At 42.0% G+C, this 27989-nt stretch overlaps 1 protein-coding gene across 1 annotated transcript in view; it reads right to left on the bottom strand.

The window, feature by feature from the left end:
- NME7 (NME/NM23 family member 7) overlaps window positions 1-27989 on the bottom strand; it is a 104451-nt gene that overhangs the window by 26227 nt on the left and 50235 nt on the right. Inside the window, exons 8-10 of the mRNA XM_066620338.1 lie at window positions 18841-18905; window positions 18134-18202; window positions 15924-16025 (exon numbers count right to left, since the gene is read on the bottom strand). Of these exons, the coding sequence (XP_066476435.1) occupies window positions 15924-16025; window positions 18134-18202; window positions 18841-18905 (236 nt within the window). The remainder of the gene's footprint in view (window positions 1-15923; window positions 16026-18133; window positions 18203-18840; window positions 18906-27989) is intronic.

The raw sequence follows: 27989 nt of genomic DNA, 5'->3' as shown, positions 1-27989 counted from the left end.
AACTAACCTGAATGTATGGAGATGGTGGAATGGAATGGATGAGCTGATCCAGTTAATCAGTGTGAATGAAATTAATATAGCCAATGCAAAAGAGTATTTAATCAGTGCTATACTAACTAAAAAACAGTGGAAGCAATAGATGAAATCATAGGATATTCTTATTAAGAATACATTTGTGTGCAGGAAGTGAAGAAGAACTGGGGAGAGTGAATGGGATAACAGTAAACTCTTGCTTTTAAACTGAAATCATAAGACAGGAAACTACCTTACATCAGTGTTTCTCACTGTGGGTCAGAACCCACTAGGTAGGTCACAAATCAACTTCACGTGGGTCCCCATTCATTGCAATATTTTATTTTTAATATATTAGACTTGATGCTCCCATGGTATGTGACTACATTTGGGAAAATGCTACAGACCTGTACTTTTAACAAGCTACTAAGTATATTCTTTTAACAATGATAGCAAATGGGACTTACTCCTGGGTAGGATTGCAGCCTAGGATTGTGAAAAATTTTCCTGCTTGATGATGTCACTTCTGGTCATGACATCACTTCATGTGGGTCCTGACAGATTCTCATTCTAAAAAGTGGGTCCTGGTGCTAAATGTGTGAGAACCAATGCCTTAAGTAACCTAACCCAATCTCTGTAATAGCAGAAGAGCCACTTTACAGAAATATTTATTCTTTGTAATCAAGGATCATACATCAAAGAGTAAAGTAGAGTGACACTACCAGGATGAGAGATCAAGTGAAAAGCACATGTAAAAATGTTAAGGACTGTTAGCTCTTTATACTCATTTATTGTCTGCAGGTTAGCTGGTATCTGAGTGACCTAATTTTAGGGGCATGTTGAAGACAAACATACTACAGAGCAGGGAAATATTTTTGTGCATGATTGCATGATGCAAAGTTCATTTGCCATTATAGAACACAATCAAAAAGACTCATTTATTACAATTATCATATTGGTGTATGTATTTAAAAATCAGTAGACCTAGCCATGTCCATCCATTAGAGTAAAATTCAAGAACAGTAAAGCATCTCTTTAAATTAAGACCAATCAGTGTTCAAAATGCTGTCCACTAGTTACCCAGAACTCTTCTGCAGGAACCATTTTCACTAGGCTTGTGACTTTGGCAGCAGCCTGACACTTAGAAAGTTAACAGATGAAGATTTTTTGGACTATAGGAATAGCTGTGAAAGTTCCACCTACTACATTTTTGTATCAGGTTGCTGGCACAGAAGCAGAGTCAATTTTTAAACTGTGGCAACTCTGCTCAGGCTTGATGTTCCAGTGTAGGATGAGGATTTAATGTGAACACATGGGGTTCAGTAGCTCACAAGGACAGGGAGCCTAGACCTGAGGTGGCTGAAGGAGAGATTCAGCACAGGAAAAGACTGAGAGACAACAGGAAAGGGGACTTGAGGACAATGACCGAAGAGACCTACAGCTATTAAGAGAAAGATAAACATAAGCTGAATTTCACATACTGCTCTGATCAGCCAAATCTTTGGCTGTAGCCTTCTAGTTCAATTAACTGTTGAAATGTAACTTTTGGGAGGAAAAAACTGACATGGTGACAAGGAGTTTCACAGAAGGACTGTTTATTAGAGAAGCATAGTGAGGACTGAAACTGACATAGCTGCTTCCTGTAAAGTACAAGGTGCTATTTGTGTATGAAAGGTACCCAGGGTGAGCTATAGTACACAGAATGTAGTAGGCCTTTAAACTCTGTTCTCTTCAGATTGCTTGCTCTGTGTTTTGTTGCATGCAAAAAGATTTGAATGGTACATTTTTGTCAGCTAGGGCGGCAAAATACCACCCAGTCGGTGCTCTTCTCCTGAAAGGTGGCAAGGATCCAAGCCATGGGACTGACCCATGTGGATCTGGGTTTGTAAAAGTCACCACAGAGGCATGGAAAGAAACCAGAGGGAAGCAACAGCTTCCATACTGCTACAGTAAAGCATGAAAGGGCTCTCAAAACGTATATACATATTATTGGCCCAATCCTATCAAGCACAGGAGTGGAGGTGCTAAACAGTGACTGCTGGATCCAAGCAAGCTGAAGGTCTCTTCGAAGGAAGGAGACATTTGTCCCCTTACCCCAAGTAATGCCTCAGCCTGCTCAATGGGGTTACTTGAGTCTGTGCCAGCTATTTTACTAGCACAGACTTCAGAAGCCCTATGTCAAGCTTCCAAGTCCGACATGGGGGATAGGATTTGGCAGAGGAGGCCTCCACTAGTCCCACCTCCCCCCGGCCTGGTCCTCCCCTGGTTTTACTCTACCCCATCCAGAAATGCCCTCCAACCATCCTCCCCACAACCCCATGCTGCTTGGTGCTTACCTCCTCCAACAGCAACCAGGGCTCCCACTCTGCTATCAACAGGGCGGTGCAGGCCTTTCCGCCAGCACTGTTTACTTCCTTATGGCACATCTGCAACACCCAGCACTGGCACTACTGGCTGTAGTGCTGAGGCCCCATAGGATCATGCTGCCTGTCTCTGCAGCTTGACCAACATCCCAAATATGTAAATACTTGAATATACCTTTTAGGTGGAATAAAATTTTGCAGCTCCTCAATCTCATTGCACACTTCTAGAGAACAAATCCTTTCTATGCTGTCTGGATAGATAAGTGTGAGGGGATACCCCCTAGCATTCTCACAGAGTTCTGAACATCCAAGAGTGTTAGGTAGAGAAAGTCCACTGCTTTTTCCAGTCACAAAGCCTGAAAGAGATGTTGCAGCTGGCAACCTCCAAGCCAGTCAGGTGTGGTGAAGAAGCAAAAGCCCACATACCGATGATGGGGCCCCTCAGCACAAAAGCAGGAAACGGTCCAGCAAAATAGCAGAGAGAGAATGCATGCGTTGTGTGTGCTGTCTGTCTACCCCCTAACCCAGTGCTGGCTTCTTCCTAACCTCAAAGCAGTCTGAAATTGCTACTCCCTTCCCTTTCCTACCCATGTTAATTCACTGTGTGTTTATTCTTGTACATTGGAAACAAAAGATCAAAAGAAAGGAAAATTAACACTGTTTTTTTTCCTCTTTTTTAAAAATACTATATTTAGTTAATCAGTGATGTTTGCAATACTGCAAGGAAATAAACTCATCAAAATTCTGCTCAGGTTGCCCTGCAGTAGAAAAAAGAAGCATGCTGAACAGACCAGTGAGGAAACCTTAAATTATTCATCTACCAAACATTTCATTTTGTTACCCACATTTTGCGTGTGTGTGTGTGTGTGTGTGTGTGTGTGTTAAAAAGGCTTTGTTTAATTAATGGTTCATAAGACAATGAAACAGGAGCCAGAGAGTAAAGCTTCACACTGCAGCTGCTCTAGCTACTGTCAGCTACTGCAAAGGGCTTTAACTATGTTTCCTCTAGCACAGAATCCATGGCATACATTTGCCCTTTAGAGATCTTTTACAATATAAGTTCAGCAGAGATATAAAAGGAACATTTTACCAATAAACAATCATGTGAGCTCACCTGATTCTACAACAGAGAAAATTCCATAAAGTCCCAAAGGCCCACTCTGCAATGATGATAGTCAACCCCAGCATTCAGTACTCACAGCTAAGCTTTGTGCTGCTTCTGAAAATGGAGGTTCTAACTATTATGGCTAATAAAACTATGTCAAATCGTACCTGTTGTTGAAAAACTCACCACTGTGTTTTTAAAAGTGTCTGCCTTGCTTAAATGCAAGCATCCTTTATAGGTTAGGTGCAGAGATGACTGCTGCAGTACATGATATAATCCTGTAAACTCCAGGGATAGTCTTGAGAAGTTTTCATGGTTTGGTATTCAACTCAATTCTAGATCTGTAGATCTCTTATGTTCCAATTTATACCCAGGCATGTGCAAAGCACAATAAAGATTCTCTTAATGAAGCAATCCCATCTCCTATAGCCTGCAGCAAAGTGTCTATTTACACGACACAGAGGCTCTTAATGCAAAGGAGGAAATCTATCTCCAGTAGCCTTTGCAGCCAGCTAGTGTCTGGCAGGGAGTGTCCGTTTAGACAACAAAGGCAACAGATTGGACTGAATGTTCACTTAATGACCTAATCATATAACAATGGAGATAGGAGAATGTATCCCCCTCATTAAGTGGCGAACACCTGCATCTATTTCTGAGGTGGTGGTGGTCCACAGCCAGTAGCTTGATTAATCCATGTTTCCAAATTTCATGTGGAAAAGTGAGCAACTGAAAACAGCTCTGTGGAAAAAATTTCATTCCCACCATGCAAGAGAATAAGTTTAGACGTTTGCTATAATTGGTGTGGTAATTTGAAGTTATTCATTGGGAGAACATTCACCACATTTTTGTCATATTTTAACTGCACCCCCAAGCAGAAAAGGGGGGAAGAAGTTACATTCACCTCAGTATGTGGGCAGAGCTGACAAATGACCAGTTTCTCACATGAACAACTATGACTACTTGGTGAATGGTTATCTGTAGCTATCCATATGCAGGCTCAGAGTACTATTTATTTCTTCAACAGGCAGAACCATTCCTCTCTAAGTTAAATTATTCAACCAGTTAAGGTTTGTACACATCTTACCAACTTAAGGTGTGAAATAAAAACAATCTTTAAAGCCTGAGGAAATGAAAGACAGAAACAAATAACTCACAGTTCAGTAAGATCAACATTTTCTTCATCTTATGCACAGTGCTACTCTTTCTGTTTATGATTGAAACGAGATAGTTTTTAATGTTGTTTTGACAAAATGCTCTTTTTTCAAGGTTTGTGCCACCTAAACTCAATTGCTGCTTTCATAAATACTACGTCCTTATGCACAGAACCCATTCTCCCCGATACTTATTGAAAAGTAAAAAAAAAATAAAAAATCAGCATCTCAAACTAGAAATTAAGTTAGATGCATACTTCTGTAGCAGATACAACAGAATGTCCCCAAATGTAAATGCAGGATGTATGTAACTCATGACAGCACACCTAGCCCCATAATATCTTTGCAGACACACCAAGAGCACAAGAGGAAATTAAAAAAAAAATACAGACCATTTTGTTGAACAAACAAATCCTCAAAAAAAATCCTTTTAAAAGGTTTTCCTTGTTGTGATAAGACATATACAGACTGAGCTCTGGAAAACTTACATATGCCTCTGGAGGATAAAGGCAACAGGACAGTATATCGGGCCTGCAGGCAGTCATGAAGCAGTGAGGAAACAGCTATGGCGCATTATCACCGGGCTGTACATATACCGCAAGTTCATGCAAGCACAGGAAAAGCGTGAAGTGTGGCATTGAATGCAGATTTTTAGAACTTGAGAATCTTAGTATTCATAGTTTAAAAATCAGGTTTCTTACTCCTTATGGCTGCAAATACAGGCTTGGCAGTGCATCAGCAGTATCTTGTGAAATTGTCAGGCAGACTTTCCATTAGCTGCAACAGCTTGTATTATATTTTAAAAACATGAAAAGCTAGAATCAGATGTTTGACCCTAAATAACATTTAAAACAATTCAATCATGTCCTTTCCACTAGAGACATCCACAGACAGCATGACATACTAATTGCAGCCTCTCATTGATCTGTTTTCTACTCTGGCCGATAATGGTCTGTCATTGAATGAAAATCTGTTTTCTCTCCCTTTGCTTGACTTATGGTGCAATTCTATGCTTGTCCACTCAGATGCAAGTGCCAATGTGCTCAACTGAGTTTACTCCCAAGAAAGAATGTCTACAGGACTGCAGCCTTAGCTATGGGAAGAGCCACAGAATTATTTGTAATCATAAATAACTAGGGAAAAACTAATCTGCCATTAAATATGCTCTATTTGTTTCACTGTAGCAGTTAGTGAAGCTATATTAATTCTTTGCTGCTCAGAGAACTGCACAAAGAACTAAAAAGAAGCAATGTATTTGTACTATTGTGAACATAGTTGTGTCTCTCCTGTATGATTTTTGCACTTTGTCAACAATGCTGCATATTTTGTTGTCAAATGCTTCACATTGATTCAGCACACTTGCAACAACCCAGCTATAGACCCGGCCCCTGTACCGTCCAGGGCCAGGTCCACAACATGCTGCTCCCCCCCCCCCAAACATGCCGGCCTGTACATACTTATTGGTCGCACAGAGCCTTGCACAACCTTCCCCTTGGAGCTCCAAAAGCATTCCAGAAGCCTCAGACAACTTTTAGAGAGCCAAGGGGGAAGGACGCATTGGGCTTCGCCTGTCCCCTGGAACAGCTCCAGAGGGTGGGCGGAGGCAGCAGCGGTGGTATGTGGGAGGAGGTGGTGTCATGGCAGGCATGGGGGTGCCACCCCCCATAGGGCCCACAGACATGGAGCCCATCCCCAAGCCCGTCACTGCAACAACCCTGTAAGATAAAACATGGACATTCTTGCTGTTCTCCAAAACTCCTAGAGGGCTTTTTAGACCCTTATTCCAGACTCCTTATCCTGTTGGAGAGCAAGCAGGCCTCAGCTTTGCAACAGGCCCTTCAGGGAGAGGAGCGATGCTGCCTTCCCAGAAACTGATGAAAAGCAGGACTGGGACAGTCATCTGTAGACTGCTGAAATGCAGTTCTTACATTTACATTGGCGCAGTCTTGTTGCAACTACAAGGAAGTACTCCTCATTTAGGTAATTTACAACCCACAGCCCACATCTTGCCTCAAACAATCAATGACAAATGACAATGAAAACAGACACATCTCCTTAGTTCTCAATTATATTAAAAACCAACCTATTCCGGGGGGGGGCGGAGCTAACTTTCAGCAAAGTTGCAGTGAACTTTGGGGGTTCCCGAAGAGACTGCGAAATAGATATGTTTTCATGTGCCTAAACAACTAAGGCACGCTTCGGTGCCAGGAAGACGGTACAAAGAGCTGAGAGCTTGAACGGGGGGTCCTTAGAAACAGGCAATTTCAAGGATTTCTCTCTGTTTTGCTCTGTGCTGAAGCATATCTATCCCAGGCGACATCTTTGAGAAGCTCGGAGAGCTGAAAACCCGTCCTCCCACGGCCTAGATACAACAACATTGCAGCGAAAAAAGCTATTAAGAGTGAGTGAACTTGGCTCGTTAAAAAGTTTTACTGAGAACTGTAAGTAAGAAGTCTGGAGGAGGAGGAGATAATTCAAGATTATTCACGCTGGCCATTAGCCACCCAGGGGGGGGAATAGGTGAATTGGTATTTCCCCTGCTGGAGTAAGTACAAGATTATATATATATTTTTAATGGTATGTACCGAAGAGAAATAAATAAGTAATCTTCAACGAAGGAAATAAAGTCTACCTTCATTTTCCCAGCAAAAAGCCTTTATTTAAGCCTGGACACTGCTGGTTTCGGTTTCTCAGCAAGAGGCTTGAATTATTTTTCTTTCTTTTGGTCATTTAAAGGCATACTAACCTAATTTGACTGTTGATTTGATTGACTTTTTTTGGATATAAAAATTTGGAAAGTAGCCCTGGATACAAAATTAGAAAGTAGCCCTGCAGGAAGTGGCTCGAGTTGGTGTTGATAAAAATGGCTTTTGAAAATCTAAAAGATGATCATGAAAGCCAGGCCTTGTTGGTGGACTTTCTGATGAATTTTAGAAGAGAAATGGAGCAACAAGTCAGAGAACTCTCTGAACAAATTGGGCAAATAAGCTCCTCCCTTGTAAACTCGCGGGAACAGATTATAAACAATAGAGAAGAAAAAAGAATGGATCAGATGTCAGGTGAAGTTAAAGAAGTGGAGTATTTTGAAATGGGACACGAGATGGAAGAAGCAATTGTTATAATAACTGGGAATCTTAAGGAAGAAAAAAGACGAAATGTTCAGAGAGCAAGCTGTCTCAAGAAGAGGAAGAATTTATGGATTGAATTCAAGAATAACAGAATGAAAAAGAAGAAAGAAAAACAGAGGGGGGGGGGACTTAAGAAGAAAAAGAAGAAAAAGAAGAAGTGGAAGAACCAGTAGGAGGACTAAGAGGGAACACCAATAAGATAGAGTACAAAGTAAACAATAAGAAGAAGGGCGAAATGGTTGAATAATAAATAGAATTTTTTTTAAACATATTAAATTAAAATAGATGTAAATGAAAATTTGAAATATAAATATTGTGGAAATTAAGTGGTATTAAGATAAATATTTTATTAATTAGATTAAACTAAAGTGGATGAAAAAGGGAATTTGGAATATAAGTATTGTGAAAATTAAAGTGGTAAATATATGAAATAAATTAGATGGAACTGCAATTTTGGAATATAAGTATTGTGAAAAATATAGTGGTATTAAGACAAATAAAAGGGTTATTTTATAAAAAAGAAGGTAAATAAAATAAATTATAGATGTCAATTTATTTTGGAGAAAATATTAAACCTGTATTTTGGGTTAATAAATATGTGGTGGATAAGCGAAGTATAATATTATTGTAATTGGAGATATTTGTTTTTAGATGTGATATTAGAAATTAAGAATCAGATAAGAGATTGTATTTTAGAGGTTAGTTTAGTGGTAAGAAGAGTCTATAAGTAAAAATTTGAAGCCTTTTTTGATTGGATAGTTATGGAAAATGATGTATAACATGTTATAAGAGATATTGAAGGAGGTAATACCATGGTAATCGGAGACTTCTTTTTTAGATGTCATATTAGAAATTAAGAATCAGATAAGAAAGATTTTATTTTAGAGACTAGTTTAGTGGTAAGAAAAGTGTATAAGTAAAAGTTTGAAGTGTTTTTTTTATGATGGGATAGATAAGGTTAGAGGAAAAATATGGAATGTTAAAATATTAACCAGTTGGGTTAAAGAATATGATAATTTTTGTATTGATTATTAATTTCGTTTGGATTAATGTTTGTTGTAATCGATGGCCACCACCCTCGTGTGTAACCTGTGTAGTCCTAGCCCTAAGTCTATCCAATTTTCCTTACCTGTATCTGTAATAAATAAATAAAGCATTATATAAAAAAAAAAACCAACCTATTCCTTCTTTCTATTTATTGCTTATCTGCTTATGTGCTTATCTGCACATTAACTGCAAACAGCCACATTCTAAACCACAAGGTATAAGTTGCTTTCTTCCAGGGACAGGCGACTCAACTTGAAAGACTCTGCCTCGAGTCTCAAAACACGTTTTCCCTGACTTGTGTGAACTCGAGTTATGTGTGTTTTGAGACCAAAAGTGACTGGGGAATTTCTTGAAAACAATGAATGCATAGTCCTCGTATCCTCCTCCACAGTCACCTGGGAGGAAGCCCCATTGACAGCAGTGAGACTCAGACAGAATGGGTCACAAGCCTCCTGGCTCCTGCAGGCAACACAAGAGCATAAGAACATAAGAACAGCCCCACTGGATCAGGCCATAGGCCCATCTAGTCCAGCTTCCTGTATCTCACAGCGGCCCACCAAATGCCCCAGGGAGCACACCACATAACAAGAGACCTGCATCCTGGTGCCCTCCCTTGCATCTGGCATTCTGACATAACCCATTTCTAAAATCAGGAGGTTGCACATACACATCATGGCTTGTAATCCGTAATGGATTTTTCCTCCAGAAACTTGTCCAATCCCATTTTAAAGGCGTCCAGGCCAGACGCCATCACCACATCCTGTGGCAAGGAGTTCCACAGACCAATTACATGATGACTAAAGAAATATTTTCTTTTGTCTGTTCTAACTCTCCCAACACTCAATTTTAGTGGATGTCCCCTGGTTCTGGTGTTATGTGAGGGTGTAAAGAGCATCTCTCTATCCACTCTGTCAATCCCCTGCATAATTTTGTATGTCTCAATCATGTCCCCCCTCAGGTGCCTCTTTTCTAGGCTGAAGAGGCCCAAACGCCGTAGCCTTTCCTCATAAGGGAGGTGCCCCAGCCCAGTAATCATCTTAGTCGCTCTCTTTTGCACCTTTTCCATTTCCACTATGTCTTTTTTGAGATGTGGCAACCAGAACTGGACACAATACTCCAGGTGTGGCCTGAATTTGTACAACGGTATTATAATATTAGCCGTTTTGTTCTCAATAATTTTCCTAATGATTCCAAGCACAGAATTCGCCTTCTTCACTGCTGCCGCACATTGGGTCGACACTTTCATCGACCTGTCCACCACCACCCCAAGATCTCTCTCCTGATCTGTCACAGACAGCTCAGAACCCATCAGCCTATATCTAAAGTTTTGATTTTTTGCCCCAATGTGCATGACTTTACACTTACTGACATTGAAGTGCACCTGCCATTTTGCTGCCCATTCTGCCAGTCTGGAGAGATCCTTCTGGAGCTCCTCACAATCACTTCTGGTCTTCACCACTTGGAAATGTTTGGTGTCGTCCGCAAACTTTGCAACCTCACTGCTCAACCCTGTCTCCAGGTCATTTATGAAGAGGTTGAAAAGCACCGGTCCCAGGACAGATCCTTGGGGCACACCGCTTTTCACCTCTCTCCATTGTGAAAATTGCCCATTGACACCAACTCTTTGTTTCCTAGTCTTCAACCAGTTCTCAATCCATGAGAGGACCTGCCCTCTAATTCCCTGACTGTGGAGTTTTTTCAGTAGCCTTTGATGAGGGACCGTGTCGAACACCTTCTGAAAGTCCAGATATACGTATCCACATGCCTGTTGATCTTTTCAAAGAATTCTATAAGGTTCATGAAGCAAGACTTACCCTTACAGAAGCTATGCTGATTCTCTTTCAGCAAGATTTGTTCGTCTATGTGTTTTGAGATTCTATCTTTAATGAGGCATTCCACCATCTTACCCGGTATAGACGTTAGGCCGACCAGCCTATAGTTTCCCGGGGCCCCCCTCCTCCCCTTTTTAAAAATTGGCATGACATTTGCTATCCTCCAATCCTCTGGCACTGTGGCCATTTTGAGGGACAAGTTGCATATTTTAGTCAAGAGAACAGCAACTTCATTCTTCAATTCCTTAATAACTCTAGGGTGGATGCCATCAGGGCCTGGTGACTTATTGATCTTTAATTTATCAATGAGGTCTGAAACATCTTCTCTTTTAACCTCTATCTGATTTAATTCCTTGGTCAGGAGGGGCTGTACGGGCAGCGGTATCTGCCTGAGGTCTTCTGTCGTGAAGACAGATGAAAAGAACTCATTTAATTTCTCTGCCATCTCTAAGTCTCCTTTTATCTCCCTTCCCTCCCTCACCATTCATAGGGCCAACCGCTTCTCTGGTGGGTTTCCTGCTTCTAACATATTTGAAGAAGATTTTATTATTCCCCTTAATGTTGCTGGCCATGTGTTCCTCATAGTCTCTCTTGGCCTCCCGTAACAACTTCTTACATTTCTTTTGCCACAGTTTATGTTCCTTTTTATTCTCCTCATTACAGCAAGACTTCCATTTATGGAAGGAAGCTTCCTTGCCCTTTACGGCCTCTCTAACTTGGCCCATTAGCCATAAGGGCACCCTCCTGGTCGAGCCCTTCTTCCTTTGCAGTATACACTTCCGCTGGGCCTCTGTTACTGTAGTTTTAAGCAGCCTCCATGCACCCTGGAGAGATTGGACTCTTTTCACCTTCCCTTTCAACCCCCTTCTAACCAGGCTTCTCATTTGAGGGAAGTCAGCTTGTTAGAAGTCAAGGCAGCATGCTCGCCTGATGCTTCTGTCCCCTCGTTCATGCTGCTGTCTCCTACCACCTTGCCAAGCTAGAACACCTTCTCTCTCCCTCCCTGTTGGTCCATCTGTAGGCATGCTGCTTGGCTCTCCTTCTGAGGGTGGAATTGGAAGTTTTGATGTGAATGGAGGTAGACTGGTTCCTTCTGAACCCCAGCAACAAACCTATCAGCGCTTTCTGCACTACCGCACTCACTCTAAGAACAGTAGAGTTTTTGTTTACAGATGGGATGGGGAGTGTTAAATCAGAATTCCCCCCCACACACACCCCGCCAGCAGCTCTGTTTTTTCTGAGGAGCCACGTCGAACTAGTTTACTGAAAAGATTCTAACTCAAGTCAAATCGAGTTACAAAAAGTCTCCTGCTGAAGGCCACAATTAAGACGCAAAGGTTGAGTCTAAAGGGGCAGGGCCAGACTCAAACCTCACTGAGGTCTCCCAGGTTCAGCTTCTTTTCTCCCTTCCAGTACACTATGGATATCTTCATGGGTGTAGCTAAGCTACATCATATTGTGATACACGTTGCTCTGAGCTCCTTAGAGGAAGCTTGGGAACCAATTAACATAGTATACAAACATTGCTTGTCTTCACTGTGGCCCAGAAAACCCTTGCTTACATCAATCTGAGTTTACATTTTCCAAATGAACTCAATTGAAAGAGAGATGTAGGATTCTCAGTTCTGGATTTTCTGTGACTTTACTGCTGTCTGAGTGACACATCAGTAGTGCTATACATATGGAAATGATAGAGTATAAACCGAGACCAGTTAAAAGCATATAGTTAAGTATAGTGAAGATGCGCTGACAAGCTTGACATGCTACAAAGCCTCAGATTCAGTTTCTAGCTACAAATAAGTACGGTCCAGCAAAGTTCTTTGCTTGTGTGCAGTTTTAACTATTTTTAATGAGAGATATGGGTACCCCAATAATCTCTGGGATGCAGCTGGTTCAGGTAACTCTTGTCACTATTTCACCTCAGCCAGACAGGGGTTCAAGGTCCCTGGTTTAACAGAATTTTCCTTCTAGTTAGGATAGTTCTTACATTTTCATGAAATCAGCATGAGTTAGCAGAGGTTCTCAAACTGGGACACCACAGTTTGGGACAGGGACGCCCCAGCCTGAGAAGCTCTGCCTTTGCCCATATAAGGAGTGGAGGGATGGCACTGACATGATTGGAACAATCGTATCACAACTGGAGTCCCAGCAGCTTGGTTTTTAAACAGGTTAGCCAGATTTTCACACACACCCCCTGCTGTGGCGTACCGGGGTGTGAACCAGAAGTAAGTCGCAATCACATTTCTTCAACATTTTGAGGCGTAGGGAGCCCTGCAGAGGACTCCATGGGCTCCCTGCACCACCAGACACCACAGCAGCCAGGGGTGAGTAAAAACCAGGTCCCCACTGGTGGTGTGATCATTCTGATCACATTGCCACCATCCCCCTGCTCCCGCAAACACTCAGAACAGCTCAACTCTACATAAGAGTTTGAGAACTGCTGTGTTAAGGTCACAGGTTCTGGGTTCTGTAATATTCGCAACGGTTGCATTGTGAAGGATAATTACATTCCCTGTAACCCATGCCCATGTGATTATTAGGCTCTTAGGTTTTGTTTGTGTTATTTTCTCTTTAGAAAGATCTTTGCAGAGTAAGAACATCCCACTACATCGCATGAGCATTCAAACCCTGCTGAATGGATATATGCCCATGTTCTGCCTGAATTGGAACTATAAGTCAGGGTAATGGTCAAAGTGAACTTGATTACTGAAATATGCCACAACCGAGCAACTGCTGCTAACCCAATTATCAAAGGGATAGGTTGCAACACAATCAATCTGCAAAATTATCCCTTAAAAGTGATCCGTATATTAGAGCAGCACTTCTTAAAGTGTCCACTCTTGCATTTTTTAAAAAGGAATGCTGACAACTTTGCTTCTCGTTCATTATCTGATCAATATTTCTCCTCTCTCAGATACTCAAAAGCCAAGCAAGCATGCGTAAAAGAGTACACCTTGTATACCTTGCTATTGCCATCATGGTTTGTCTAGTCTCTGCTGACTTAGGGAACAAGAATGAAGTACAGCCTGTCAGTTCAGCCATGCCAGCAGCAGCAGCAAGAAAAAGAGCAAGTGGATATTTCACAAAAGTCTTCACAGTGGAACTGCAGCTCAGTATGAACTGCATAGTAGACACCTGTGGTACAGTAGCAAGTGGCAAACATTCTAAAGTGTTGCCCTTTGAGAAACTAATGCTGCGTGGCATAGATTGGGGCATGATGGATTAAAGTTAGTTTAAACAGCACTCCAGGAACACTTGGATTTAGTATTAAATGGAAAAGAGGCCAGGGAAGGGTCATGGCTGCAGAGTCAGCCATCTATGCTCACAACAGAAAAAAGGATAAATGTTGAAACCTAGCTGCCTTTTTGCAGCGCAGGATGCGTGCTGCCTCAATATCCACATAAGCAGGAAATCTGAAAAGAGTATTTTTCAAATTCAGTTTCCAAAGAGGCATTTATAGTTGGAATTTTGAAAAACTTGTTCTGGGGACAGGGTACTATGACAGCCTGAGGTAAGAAAATCATTATAATTGAAACTTTTGGGATATTCAGTAACACACAAATGCTCCTTTTTCTTATTATCGTTAACTGCTTTTCTATACTGTGGGTTGGGATTTACCAGGTGGGCATGAGCCAATTTCAGGTGAGTTCCCATTTATTTTTATATTTTATTTTTAATATTTGATGCTAACCATGATATATGACTGCATTTGGAGAAATGTGACAGACGTACTTTTAACAGGCTACTATGTATATGTTTTTGACAATGATAGTAAATGGGACTTACTCCTGGTTAAGTGTGGGTAGGATTGCAGCCTAGGATTATGAAAAAATTTTCCTGCTTGATGATGCAACTTCTGGTCATTACATCACTTCCGTTGGGTCCTGACAGATTCTCATTCTATAAAGTGGGTCCTGCTGCTAAAAGGTTGAGAACCACTGCTGTGTATGGTTATATACTGGTACTACGGTATGTATAACTATTTTTTAAACTCAGTTTTATACCATAATTCTAGGCAACACAGTTTAAGGTACTGGTTACCTTAAGCCCCACATGGCTAGGGCCTTGGGTACCTTTAGGACTGCCTTCTTCAGTATATAACCACCACCACTACCACACACACATACTGTCCATTCTGCGCAACAACTAAGGCCATATTTCTCCACCACATGAAGTTTGGTAGGGGGCTACAAGAAACAAGTCCTTTTCTGTAGTGGCATCTTAGTGGCACTACCACTACTACCTCCTGTAGTGGCAACTTAGAAATCTCCCTTCCCTAAAGAAATCCATTTTGCGCCTTAATTAAATGTCTTATGTACTTTGGAACATTTGTCCAAGTGTATTATAAAAGCATATAATTAAGAGCAAGCCATGCATAAAAGATGTTAGCTTTCATATGTACGACCAACTCCTTCAAACAAGTTAGTACTAGAACTCAAAAGTCAATCTGAACCCTTCTGTTGCAACATCTTTATTGTTTTGGATAGAACAGATGCATTCTCCTGAACTGAAAATTAACGGAGAGTTTAAATTTAATCATCTTACTCAATGGGACCATCTTGACTTAACAAAATTTCTGGTATGCAATCATGTTAACATTGAATTGTCAAGAAACACAAGAGCAACAGTACAGCACCAGCATCTAAACCTGAGTCTCGGATTCATGCTGCAGATATGTGTAAAAAGGATGCTCAGTTTAACATCACAGTCAGAGCTCCTTCTCAGAGGAGTGAGTATGGAATGAATAGAATATTTACACATTCACAATACTATACACACTCCAAGGCTACAAACCTAAATGATGAGGGGAAGCTGAATTCCAGTTGGGAGGGGCTCTCCAAGTATGACTGGAACAGCAGCACTGAAATAATGCCCAATCTAAAGTACATTTCTACTTTTATTCAAGGACGTTATCCCACCTTTTTGTCTCATGAATGAGGTGCTTGATTAGATTGGCTCAATCTATTTCTGCATGTTGACAGTGGTCTCAGTCATGGAGGGCAGAAAATACAGGTTCCTATATCCTATCTGTATCTCTAAACCTATGGTATATTCTATCCACGAGTACTGCTCCCTGATCACAGGACAAGGAATTTCAATGGGGGGAAAATTTAGAGAAGGAAAACAGTGCGGGGGGGGGGGAAGGGGTGTTCAAAGTTTACATCCCTATGTTTTGTCATCCCTATGATTAAAAAAAATGTGCTACTTCAAAAGTAAGGCAGTCTCAAGTTCGTCACATCACCTCTATTTAGCCCACATGTAAACTTCTCATGAATGTTACTTACAGGATCAGAAGGCCCACAGAGATCTCTGAATGGTTTTTCAGGATCTATTTGTCTAATCTCTAGAGCTATACAAGGTCCTGAGCAGAGTTCTACAACCATCTCCTGTTAAAAGGAAAAATATAGCAGATTTTAAAGTAACTGTAAATATTGTATATCCCTTTACACTGCTTGCTTTCTAAGGAAATCTATGTAATTTCTGACAGCTATGCAGGCTATGTTTTTCAAGGTAGTTCTATTAATACCAATAGAGAAATTCCTTATGAAATGCATGCATTATCTTTCTCTTTTCATACAATCTGGAACTGATCTGCTTTCTTCAGCTTTGACATCATACCTAGACTTCTTTCACACCTAATAAAGGACCCAGGAAAACTCTCCAAGTTCCAATACAGTTTCATGAACTGCAATCACAGGAGACAAATGATGAACATTGTTATTTTCCACTTGCATTTTAACACTCTTGCCAACCTATCTTTTTTTCCCTTTGCTAATTGATTAGTGCCTAGTTTTTCTCCAGGGCATCCCCCCTTCCACTTTTTTTCAGTTTTACTTTTCTTATCTACCTGCCTGGTCTCCATTCACTGGGAAGGAATAGATTGCCACATCCACCAGACAGTCCAATAGCTGATTTTAAGGGACCCCTCCATCTCAGATTTTGAGGCTCTTTGTTAACTTGAGAGGGCAGTTTTCACAAGGTGGTCTTGTTCTGTCTGGGTTTTGAGTGATGAAAACTGCTTTTCCCCAGTCCAATTTCAGTTTACCCAGTAAAAGAGGTGAAGCACTGGCATACCTGGAGGGGGCAAATGGGGCAAATCCCCCAGTTGCGAACCCTCCAGAGGCGTCACCTCAAGCCTCCCCCTCCGCTAACTGCCCGCCCGCTTTTTTCTTTAAAAGAAGAGAAGTCAGCAGCTCTGCCAGCTTCTGTCCCTTTAAGAAAAGCCTCCTCCCGACAGAGGAGGGGCGCCCAGGAGTGCTACTGGAGAGGCAGTAAGAAGCTGCCTCTCTGGTAGAGGTTCAGCACCGGACTGGGCCACCACCCCAACCTCCTTTTATAGGAGGAGAGGGAAGGGGCGCTCTAGTGCATCAGCGTGACAGGAGTGGCCCGGGTGTCCCACCCTCTCGCTGCCTCCGGAGAGGCCTCCGGGGGTGAGAGGGCATCCTAGAGAGTCAGTGCTGACGCTCTGGCAAGGGTGCCCCTGCCCTCTTGCTTCCTCAGAGACACCTCCAGAAGTGAGAGGGCGGCCTAGAGCGTCAGCGCTCACGCTCTAGCCTGGGCGCCCCTGTCCTCTTGCTTCCTCAGAGAGGCCTCAGAAAGGCCAAAGGGGGAACGGAGGAGGTAGCCGCATGGAAGTCATTGCGGTGACAACGGGTCATGGGTGAGGGGGCAGAAAAGCGGTGGAAGGCAGGGGGGGTGGAAAACTGGGGGTTGCCCCAGGGGCCGGGACCCCCAGGTACGCCACTGAAGTGAAGTAGAGAGCTGATCACTATTGCCCTTTGTCTTCCTTCACATGTGCAAAACTAGGTTAGAAACCCAAGAAATCAAGTACATTCAGGCTGAAAGCATGTGATGAATGGATGCCACTGAAACTACATTTCAGTATAAAGTTCTCTTTTTCCAAAATGTCGAAGTCTTGCCTGGGGTCATCATCCTCTTGCAAGTTTCTCAACTCCTTCTCCACCTTACTCACTGACACTGACATACCTGCCTAACCAACTTTCCAGCAACAATGCAGTTGCAATTAAGGGAACAAACATTCCCTTACCTTGAGGAGGCTTCTGTGATTGCCCTCTCACTGCAGGATGAAGTGAACATCTACATCAGTGCTGGAAAGTTGGATAAGAGTCAGTCCTCAGTCTATCACTACAGCAACATTTAAGAATGCATTTCCCATCAAAATTTTGAAAAACAGACATATTTTGCACATTTCAAAATATTGAGTATAATTATCACTTGTGTAGTTTACTTGATCTGTTCAAAAATTTCTAGGCTGTTTCTAGGCTGACCTTTGCGCTTTGGACAAAATTCAATACAAACAAGTGAAATTACATTCTCTGTGATTTATGACTTGCCCACTGTACCTAAAAACATTTAAGATGTGCCAAGTTAGGATAAAATTTAAAAAAAAACCCAAAGAGATTGCAAAAGGAAAGACCTTAAGGAATTTGACCATCTATTTTTAAAGGAACAATTAAACACATTCTATACTTACCGAATACTCCGCAACAACACCCTTGTAAATTGCATAGAATTCTTCCGCGTTTGCACGGTCCATGTAGAACTGCATATAAGAAAGAATTAAGAAGAAATGGGTCTATGATTATGGCATGAACAAGAACACACTCCTCAAGCTTTATACTTGCACTTTCCTACACACAGACAATCCAGATAACTTCATATTATTTCTCAATTAGTCCCTCCCAGGCTATTAGGAGTGCACGTCATGCCAAAGAAGCTGATACAGATAGGAACTAGAGACTAAAAGTTCATATGCTATGGCTGCATGTCTTTAATCTGATGTTTTATTCGGTAATATAGGGCTCAAGGCAGCTCACAAGAATGCAAAAACTACTAATACCACCAACAAACAGCAGAAAGAAACTGCGCTTGGAATGGAGTTGAAAAGCTCGAGATTGTTTTATTTTGGAAGAGAGAAGATGGGGGAGACAAAGGGGAGAGAGCAAAAAAAGGGATAATACTACAACTCCTTTAAAAACTGTGTTAGGTTTGACAGGCAGCCAATGAATTTGGGATTGCTGTTGAGTGAGCTGAGTAGGGGAGGAAAAAAGAAACCACTGAAAATTTTCCAAGTGAAGTGGATTGAGGTACTACTGTAGGTTGGAGTTCTCTACCACCTATATTCAGGACTTTGTTCAGAGTTTAAATAAAAATGAACAAAAAACGTGAATAAAAATGTACCATCTGCAAGGCTGAGATTTCAAATCCTCCATCCATTACTGCTTTTATAATCTTCCCTGTTAGACCTGTGAATTTTTAAGAGAATAAAGGGAAAGACATTTTGAGTCTAAATTGAGCACTCCATGTTTATCAAAGTTCTTCAAACATTTATACACTTATTTTTATGAACACTTGTGGTTGCTTTCCCATAAGGGAATATGAAGAAGAGAGATTATGAAAATTTACCAAAAATTAACCATGAATATTTGTGATAGAACTCAAGAGAGAATGTCACCGTTTGAAGTTCATGCAACCCAATGCTAACTATGTGTACACAGAAATGAATCCCACTGATATAAATGGGCCTTATATCCAAATAAACACAGCTAGGATCAGAGTGTAAAACTGATTTTTTCACCTGATGGCCATAAGGGTATCAAGTAAGAAATTCAAATTCTGCAAACCACTTGCCCCACTTTCATAATCATCCCCAACAAGGAGTTTTAGGAATTCAGTCTACAAAGCCTTTCCACTTGAACTAAATATACGAGTTTTCACAGAAATTGAATCTTTGGAGGAAATTGAAGAACAGGGAAGGAAAAGTTACAGATGTAAGGAGTAGGTGGATTTTATGGTTTGGGGGCACTTGATCAAAAGACAGAAGGAAAGGTCAAATCTCCATGCAAATGTCTTTCAACACTGAATTAATAGCAGACTATAACTTTTTCCAAACATATACTAAGCTATAAAGGCTGGCTATTTTTGCTCTTTAAAATGAAAGCTAAGGTAGCAATTTCTGCACCAGAAACAAGATCATGCTTATACCTAAATTTGGAAGAGGAAGAAAACTGACTATAAGGTCATGTCAGTGGCCTACAACAAACTTCAGCTTTATTAATTTCAAGACATTCGGATCTCACTAAATAGGGAAATTGGCTATTTAAGAACTTCTCAAACCAGGAAGAGTACATCTTTTAAAATGTGATTATGCTAAGAAGCCAAAGCAGAGCAGCAGATTAGGTGTTAGGTTAGGATTTACTTTTTAGTGACAAAGTACAAAAGAAATCACAGGCATTACTAAATGCAACTGAAGGAATGTAATACTAATCCTAGCAAAAATGCATAACAAATAACTTTGGGAATGAAAAAAAAATAAGAGAGGGAAGGTTTTATGTCTCCAAGACAGCATTAGGTTACTAGGCACTAACACAGGATAGATAATCTTCAAGCACATTTTAATCAGATGAAGTGATAAGGTACAACATCTACTTTTTGCTTTAACAGTGCAGTGCCTTGTGACACTTTAAAGAAAGCAGATCTTAAAACTCAAAGTAAACAGTGTGTTGTGCTTGGCAAGAATTGCATATGTATGTAAAGCTGTGGGTTGGCATAATATGCACATTCAGTGAGATCCAAAGTTCAATTTGAATTCCCATTATACATATGTCAGAATCAGTCAGTGGGTTCAAAAAAAGCATTGCTAGATCACACTTTCTTTTGCTGCTTCTTCCATTTCTTCTGGCTAGAATCCAAAGGGTTAAGAATACAATGACATTTTTCTAGTCTCCCTGCCCATTGCAGTCCCTTACACGTCCTGAAAACAGCTTCTGGCTTCCAAGAGAGGAGGATTCAGTTCCACATGAGAAGTAGCCAGAAGTTTAAAAAAAACAAACACACAGCGCAATTCTATCTTGGCTTGCCTGTATCCAGCACAAGATAGGGCAGCAAAGTGGCTCAGCCGAAGGTAGGGGAAACTTTTCCCTTACCCCTGGGTAAGCCACTGCAGCCCCTATGGGTTTCCTCAGACTTGCGACACCTTCTGAGGTGGCACAAGTCCAAGAAGAGTGGAATGGCTTGAAGCCACTCCGTGCTGCTCGGGGAGTGGGGGTTGGGATCTGGCATAACTGCCGGGTCCTAGCCTCGCCTCCCACTCCCTGCCTGCTTACCCCCGGGACAGCCCTTCGCCCGCTTCCCCCCACCCCAGAATGCCTCCCTCCCGCCTCCTCCCCATCCACCTCAGAGCCTTATGTCAGCCGAGGTCAGCCAACGCAAGGCTTGGTCCCTCCGTCAGTGCAGAGGCTGTATTCAGCCTCTGCGGGGCAGCCTAGCCAACTCTCAAGGAGGTGCAAACATTGCCAGTCCAAGGGCAACCTATGATTGTGCCCACATATGTATACGTGGTGGAAGGGCTCTCCACTCACCCATTCTCTAAAGAAGTTGGCTCACCTTTGTCATCAAATCACTGAATAATGTTGTCCAGTCAAGGCAAACCAAGGTAGACTCCATTGAACACAGCAAAACTGACTTCTGAGTGAATTTGCAAAGGACTCTGCTCAAGGGCAGAGGCAGGGCCAGCCACTAAAGCCAGTCAACATGTGTGGAACTTTGGATGGGAGACGACTCAAAAAGCACAGCCTTGGCTAACCAAAGGTTGCAGAAACACACTGCTGGGCACTGGCAGAGATTTTACTCTCCTCTGCAAACTACAGCAGCTGCTGCACAGCCAAAGAACGGAAAAAGTTGGAATATATCTTTCCCGTAGTGTGAAATGGCACAAAGGGCCACATGAGATAGGTGTGTGAAAACATACCTCTGGCTTGGTGACAGGCTTGGAAAACAGAAAAAGAGATAAAGGATTCTCATCCATCCAATAAGGACATCATGATAGATGTCTTGATTCTGAGCTCACACTTTATACTTGTTTAAATGTTTTATTTAGCTTTACAAGCTGTGAAATCATATTATAATCACAAAGCCATTGGGTAGCATCCTGACTAGTGTGAGTGAAGTGTACTTCCAACAGCAGAAGCACTAGTTGGAATGTCATTCCTTGTGTTTTGCTTCACTCATTTGGGCTGAAATAAAAAGTTTCCTCTCTATGCTCTGAGAAACTCATATCTTTCTTAGGCAACTGTTTTGTTTTTCCTTCCAGCTTCAATACAAAAATCCAAGCATGAGAGAAAAAGAACAGCTGGAGGGAGGGAGATGGGGGTGAGAAAGAAGTAGAATGGTCCTCTCCATCAACCATGAATGCTGGAGGTGGGGGGGAGAGTCCCTGGTAAATCCCAGAGTTCCTTTGTCAGGGCTTCTACCTACCTGGCAAAAGGCCTGATAATGACATACATCTTGAGGCTGTTCTTAGATTTTTGAGATAAGGACTGGAAAAGGCTTTGTACTCTAACTATGCTGATAATCATTCATACATAATTTGTGGACTTGGAACTCTCACTTCTCGGTGTGGGTTGAACTGATAGCTGTACTTTTGATTACTGACTTTCTTGTGAAATGCTGCAAAGATCTCTCCCTCTCTCTCCCCCCCAAATCATCTTGCATTTTGCCCTTGACATTCTACCTGTTCTCAATTACATTTCTCTACAACTGCTTTCAAAGCATAAAAAGAGACATGCTAGACAAATCTGATCAATCTGGATAAGGAACTGTCTCACCTGTGATTAAGTTCTGAGGAGAAGAGGAAGAACACAGGTCAGGGGGGGGGAAGAGAAAACTGATTATTCAGTGCAGAAACACATTAAGAGCACAATCATATGAATTATCTCACATTTACAGGTTACAGGGTTCAACCCATAACACCAACTTTTGCTTCTGTACCACATGAGATTGAATTTGGGCCAATTTCAAGAAACCACTATAGTATTTTATTTTATTTTTTGCAGATGTACACGTGAAGCTGACTTATACTAGGTCAGGCCTTTGATCCAACACTTGAAATTTTTGAACCTGAAACTTCTCAGGTAGTAGGGTTGAATACTCAGGTGTTCATATATCGAGCTAGAAGGTTAGCCATAAAAGTTGAACGATGAGATAGAAATGAAACATGTGGGAAACATCTACTAGATTTAAAAAAATTTTAAACGTCTACCATAGGCAATAAGATCAACCAAGCCAATAGATCTAAATCATTATTTCTATAAAACATGACAGGAGTTAAAGCAGACAACAGCACTAAGGCTAGCTCACTCTATTAAAGATGTTGCAGCTATCTGAAATCAGCATTCCACAGGAAACATGAGATCCTCAGGAGTATTAAGAGCCTCAAAAGGCAAAGCTTGCATCAGCTTTGTCAGGTGGATTCATATTCCATTACACTAGAAGCTTTCAACTAAGAGACTGGGAATAGCATCAGTCTCTCCCTTTCCTATTCTTGAGTTTGAAATCTACAAGACAATAAGGACAGGGGAAAAGGGAAGTGTGTTTAATCTCAACTTTAAACCATACTCTGGAAGTCAACCCAGAAGATATCATCTCTGAAACTCACTTCTTTGTAGCTTATCTACCACAGCTTCCCCACAAGAACACTACGTTTCCTACTCCTTTTCTCCTTACTCCACTAGCCAGCCAAAAGGATGCAAAGCAATTCTAGAATACTCCAAGCCCTCCTCTTCAATATCAAAAGTCCAAACAGTATTGTTCAAAAAACCAGCTACTTCCCATATAGTTCAACCAGATTTTCTAATGCCTTTTTCTGTATCAGCCAAAGGGGAGCTCAAAGAATTCAAGGCCTTTTCCTATTCCCTACAAGCAGAATATCCTGCCCATGCCTTTTCCCAGAATCCAGGACTCAGAGCTCAGATCCCCTGTGAAAGCATCCTGCTACTAGACTGTCAAAAACACGTTTCCTTCCAACCAAACAAGCTCTCCCTCTTCTAGCCTCTTCACTCAGCGTTGCAGTTTTGATGGATGAAATTTAAGCCAGACCCCAGTTCCACACTTTATCTGGCCACTAGGATTTCCCTGCATCCTGGCACAGCTTAACAGAGTTCTCACTTGTGCTGCATATCAAATGTCTTTGATGGCTGCGTCATGTTCCTGTGACAAGTACTACGGTTGCTAGGTTCTGGTGCTGTGGCTCCCTAGCAACAGATATTTCTTTATTCTACTCAGGAGTGATCAACAAGCCCAGAGATAAAACCGTTCCCACTGCTTTATTATTAGACAAGAATCCTATACATGATCTAGTGCAATTCTAAGTAAGCTTCTGAAAGGACTTTGTTATAAAATTGTTATCTAAAAGATTAAGGAGTTTGATCACCACACAGGTCTGTTCCCGCAGAGATATGTGGCACATAGACAGGAGAAAAGCAATTTCAAATAGTAAATACAAACAAGAAGTTCCAGTTAAGGTGCTGAAAAGCTCTAAGAAGCAAAGCATTTAAGTGTCTGAGAACTATTTCGCATAATCTAATAAACTGACCATATTGGCAAAAGTCAGACTCATTTTAATGCACAGAAGCACTGGAAGAAGTGAGATGGTCTGTGTGTTTAAGGGCGCAATCCCATCTCGCACTGGAACAGGCAAGTCAGGAGGCTTATACTGTATCCAGCACGAGATAGGGTTGCAAAGTGGCTCAGCCAAAGGTAAGGGGAAACTCTTCCTCTTATCTCTGGGTAAACCACTGCAGCCCCTATGGGTCTCCTTGGACTTGCGCAAAAGGTGGCACAAGTCCAAGGAGAGCAGGGCAACTTGAAGCCGCTCTGCGCTGCTCGGGAATGAGGGTTGGGAACCGGTATAATGGCCAGATCCCAGCCCTGCCTCCCACTCCTTGCCCGCCCTGAGCCACCCACCCTCCCTCTGCCCCAGAATGCCTCCTTCTGTCTCCGCCCTGCCCACCCCAGAGCCTTGTGTCAGCTGAGCTCGGCCAACACAAGACTCGCTCCACAAGCCACCATGGAGGCAGGATTCAGCCTCCATGTGCCAGCACACCTCCGTGCACTTGCATGGGCTGCTGCCGAGGAGGCACAAATGTGCTTTATGGCATGTTTGCGACCCTCCTAGGATGGCACAAGGAACTTGCGGCAGCCTAACTCATTGTTAGGATTGTGCTGCCAGATGTTTAAAAGTTATGCAAGTTAAACAAAAACAATAAACAGCTCTTTCCCTGTAGACTAAAAGCATCTGCTATTGCATCATTTGGTCTGGGGTCACCTTTTATACCAACTGTCAATAAACTGGGGGGGGGGGTGTTACAACTGTCATATTTCTGTCATAATCATGCTGTCCTGTGAAGAACTCTGGAGATGGCTCCAAAAGCGAAGGTCAAAGTGGTGTAGTATTTTATGCAATGATCCCTTGTCAATCCCTTAGCTGACCTGCACCAACCCTGATAATCCCTAGCTCTGCTGTGTGAACTAGCAGGGATCAGCAATCTCTAATGGGCTTGTCCAATGTGCATTCAACAGGTTGAGTAAATGCACTCCACAAAACTGCCTGTCCCCTAGCCAGGGGTCTTCATACGCCTGCCCAGGGGCAAGATGTGGCCCACAGCAAGCCTCTATCCGGCCCGCGGCCAGCCTCTGATCCCCTGAGAGCCTCTGGCCCAGCTAACTAAACACAACCAGAGTTGTGCTTGAGGAGTGGAGGAATGGGGATCCATTTAAGTGTGAGCTTTATCTTTTGGACTGTGCTGGTGCTTGGAGAAATCCTGGACATTTGACCACATTCATTCATCTAAATTCCATTCATTCATCTAAATTTCATCTCTAATGTATTTATATAAATTTTATATTTAATTTTTTCCCCGGCCCTTGACACTGTGCCAGATATTTGATGCAGCCCTTCAACCAAAAAGTTTAGAGACCCCTGCCCTAGACCATTGGACAGAGTTCTTTTACATGTCCCAGTGTCCACAGAAGTGCATAGCATGGGGACCAATAAAAGGGCATTATCTGTGGTAGTGCCCAGGCTCCTCTCCTCAAGAGGCAAGCTCTATGCCTTTCACTACTGCAATTCCAACACTGACTGAAAACCTTTGTTTTATTTGGCCTTCCCCTGTTGATTAATTGCCACTTAATGTTTGTTTTCATGCTGCTCTCACAATTCTGGTCGCTTTTTGTGGCTTTCATTTTTATTAATTTCTTTTTATTTTTTCATTTAGCATTTGTTTTATTGTATTTTAGTCCAATTTATAAATCAACTACTAGCAAGTCAATACCTGCTAGCAGGAGAGGAATGTGTTCAATAATCAGGCATTCCAAAGATCTCTCTCTGATTCTGAAAGCACCTCAGCTGGAAAGTGATCTCATCTCAATCTGTTGATAGCAAATTGCACAGGATATTAAGTTGGGGGGGGGGATCAGCATTGTGAACAGGAAGCATTGTGAACAGCATTGTGACCATGTGAGACCTGTGTGCATAGATATCAGACAGGTATCTCAAATCGATATTTCAGTGACATGAGAATCATTTCATCATAAGCAATGTATATATTTACAAGTGTCCTGTCACCAAATGCCAGGCAATGTTGATGTTTAAGCCTTGTTAGGGGTGTGCTGAGCCAATTATATGTGGATGCCAATGACAAGGAAGCTTCTAATGGAGATGTGGGGGAGACAGGGGCATAGCAAGTGGGGTGCAAGGGGGCGGTCCCCCTTGGGTTTCAGGTTGGAAGAGGGTGTTGCGAAGTGTGAGAGTGCACACAGTCCAGCAGCTTCTCAAGTCAGAATATTGGCTGGAGTGCACGTGCACTCACAGCACTGGCTTTGGCTATTTTTAGGCATTGCGGCAGCCACCATTTTTAGAGTGCACATGCTCCAGCAAATGTTCTAACTCAGGAAGTGGCTGGAGCATGTGCACACGCCCGGTCTGAGTACTGCACTCCTTCCTCTGCCTTTGGAGGTTCTCAAGCCTCATGGGGAAGGGGGGCCCATTAGCCAGATTGAGAAGCAGCCACCTCCTCCTCCTCTGAGAGAACCAGGAAGCAACGTTGTGACATTACGTGACATCACGACATCACTGCCCCAAGAGCCACAACCCCTGACAACACCACTGCTAGGAGATTACCACTGAAGACATCCCTCCTATTCCCATTTCAATTTTTTTAAAGAGAAGCTAAAACTCACAGTGCCCTAAAGATTGCTTGGGTAACCATACACAATAGAGTTTTGATTATTATTTACTTTCTATATAAATTTGTTTGAGAAAATGTAGACAGCTGTATCAAAACATATAATCATACTATAAACACTCTGATCTTATTCATCTTCCTATAGCCAATGCTAAGAGAGGAAAATGTAATTGTCTATATAAGGTTATGTTCAGACAACAACTGTTTCAGCTAAGAAGTTAAGAAAATGATCCAAAGCTCCCCACCAAAAGAAAGATAATGTTTTCAGTAAAGCACAAGGAATAGATTTAATCTTGTCACATACAATGATGGCTTTTCATTTCATATTCTGGAGTGCAACCTGTAGACATATGTGCAGAATTTCACACATAATTAGGCCAAAGGGAGGCTAACACTTCCAGATGACCTGGAAAGAAACCGAATGTATCTCCTCTAATGTAGATTCAAGCCTTCCCTACCTGAACCCCAGTCACTCATATCTGTGGTTCCTTCATGTTTTGTTTTTTTTAAAGGGGAGCAATACCTACATGATCTTTCCAAGTCCGGTGGAAAGGGTGATGATAGTGTTGAAGACAAGTACACTGAGGCTATCTTGCATCCTTTTTGTGTTGGCAGGTTATCATAGAATGCATCCACGCCTCCTTAGACCAATGGAATGGAATGGGGCTACTACTCAGGAGAAGAGCACATGCTATGATTCAATTAATGGCATCTCCAGTAAGCTGGGAAATACACCTGTTTGAAACCCCGGAGAATTGCAGCTAGTCAATGCAGATGAGCTAGGTCAGCGATTTTCAACCTTTTCCATCTCATGGCAGAGTGAGAAGGCACTAAAATTGCCAAGGCACAGAGCATTGTCGGCCAGGGGCACACATACCCCTATGACCCTACGAATATATGACCCTCCCCCAAACTCCCACGGCACACAATGTGCTGTGGCACAGTGGATGAAAATCGCTGGGCGAATCAACCTTGTGGGTACAAGGCAGTTTCTTGTGCTCCCATTAAAAGTTACCAAGAAGGAAGACTGGAATCAGGGGAACTCAGTAGCTGGCTTAACATTATTTATACCACAGTATCTCATATACAAAAAGTGAACCATTGCTAGGTGTCATTTCTGTTTGCTTTAACTTTTATTTACAGTCAACCTCAAATAAAAAGCTAAGTTGAGGTGGAAATTGATGTGCTGAAATTGCTGTTAAGTGTGCTTGTACAGGGCAGCTGCAATTATTGCATTTACATGGTCGTTTGAAATTTTCTACTGTTAGCTTTTTCCACCATAGCATTTAAAGAAATGTGTAAGCTGTA

Source organism: Tiliqua scincoides, chromosome 3 (assembly GCF_035046505.1).
Source record: "Tiliqua scincoides isolate rTilSci1 chromosome 3, rTilSci1.hap2, whole genome shotgun sequence".
Taxonomy (NCBI): Eukaryota; Metazoa; Chordata; class Lepidosauria; order Squamata; family Scincidae; genus Tiliqua; species Tiliqua scincoides.
Note: the sequence above shows the minus strand (reverse complement) of the source record. Positions and strands in the feature narration are given on the sequence as shown.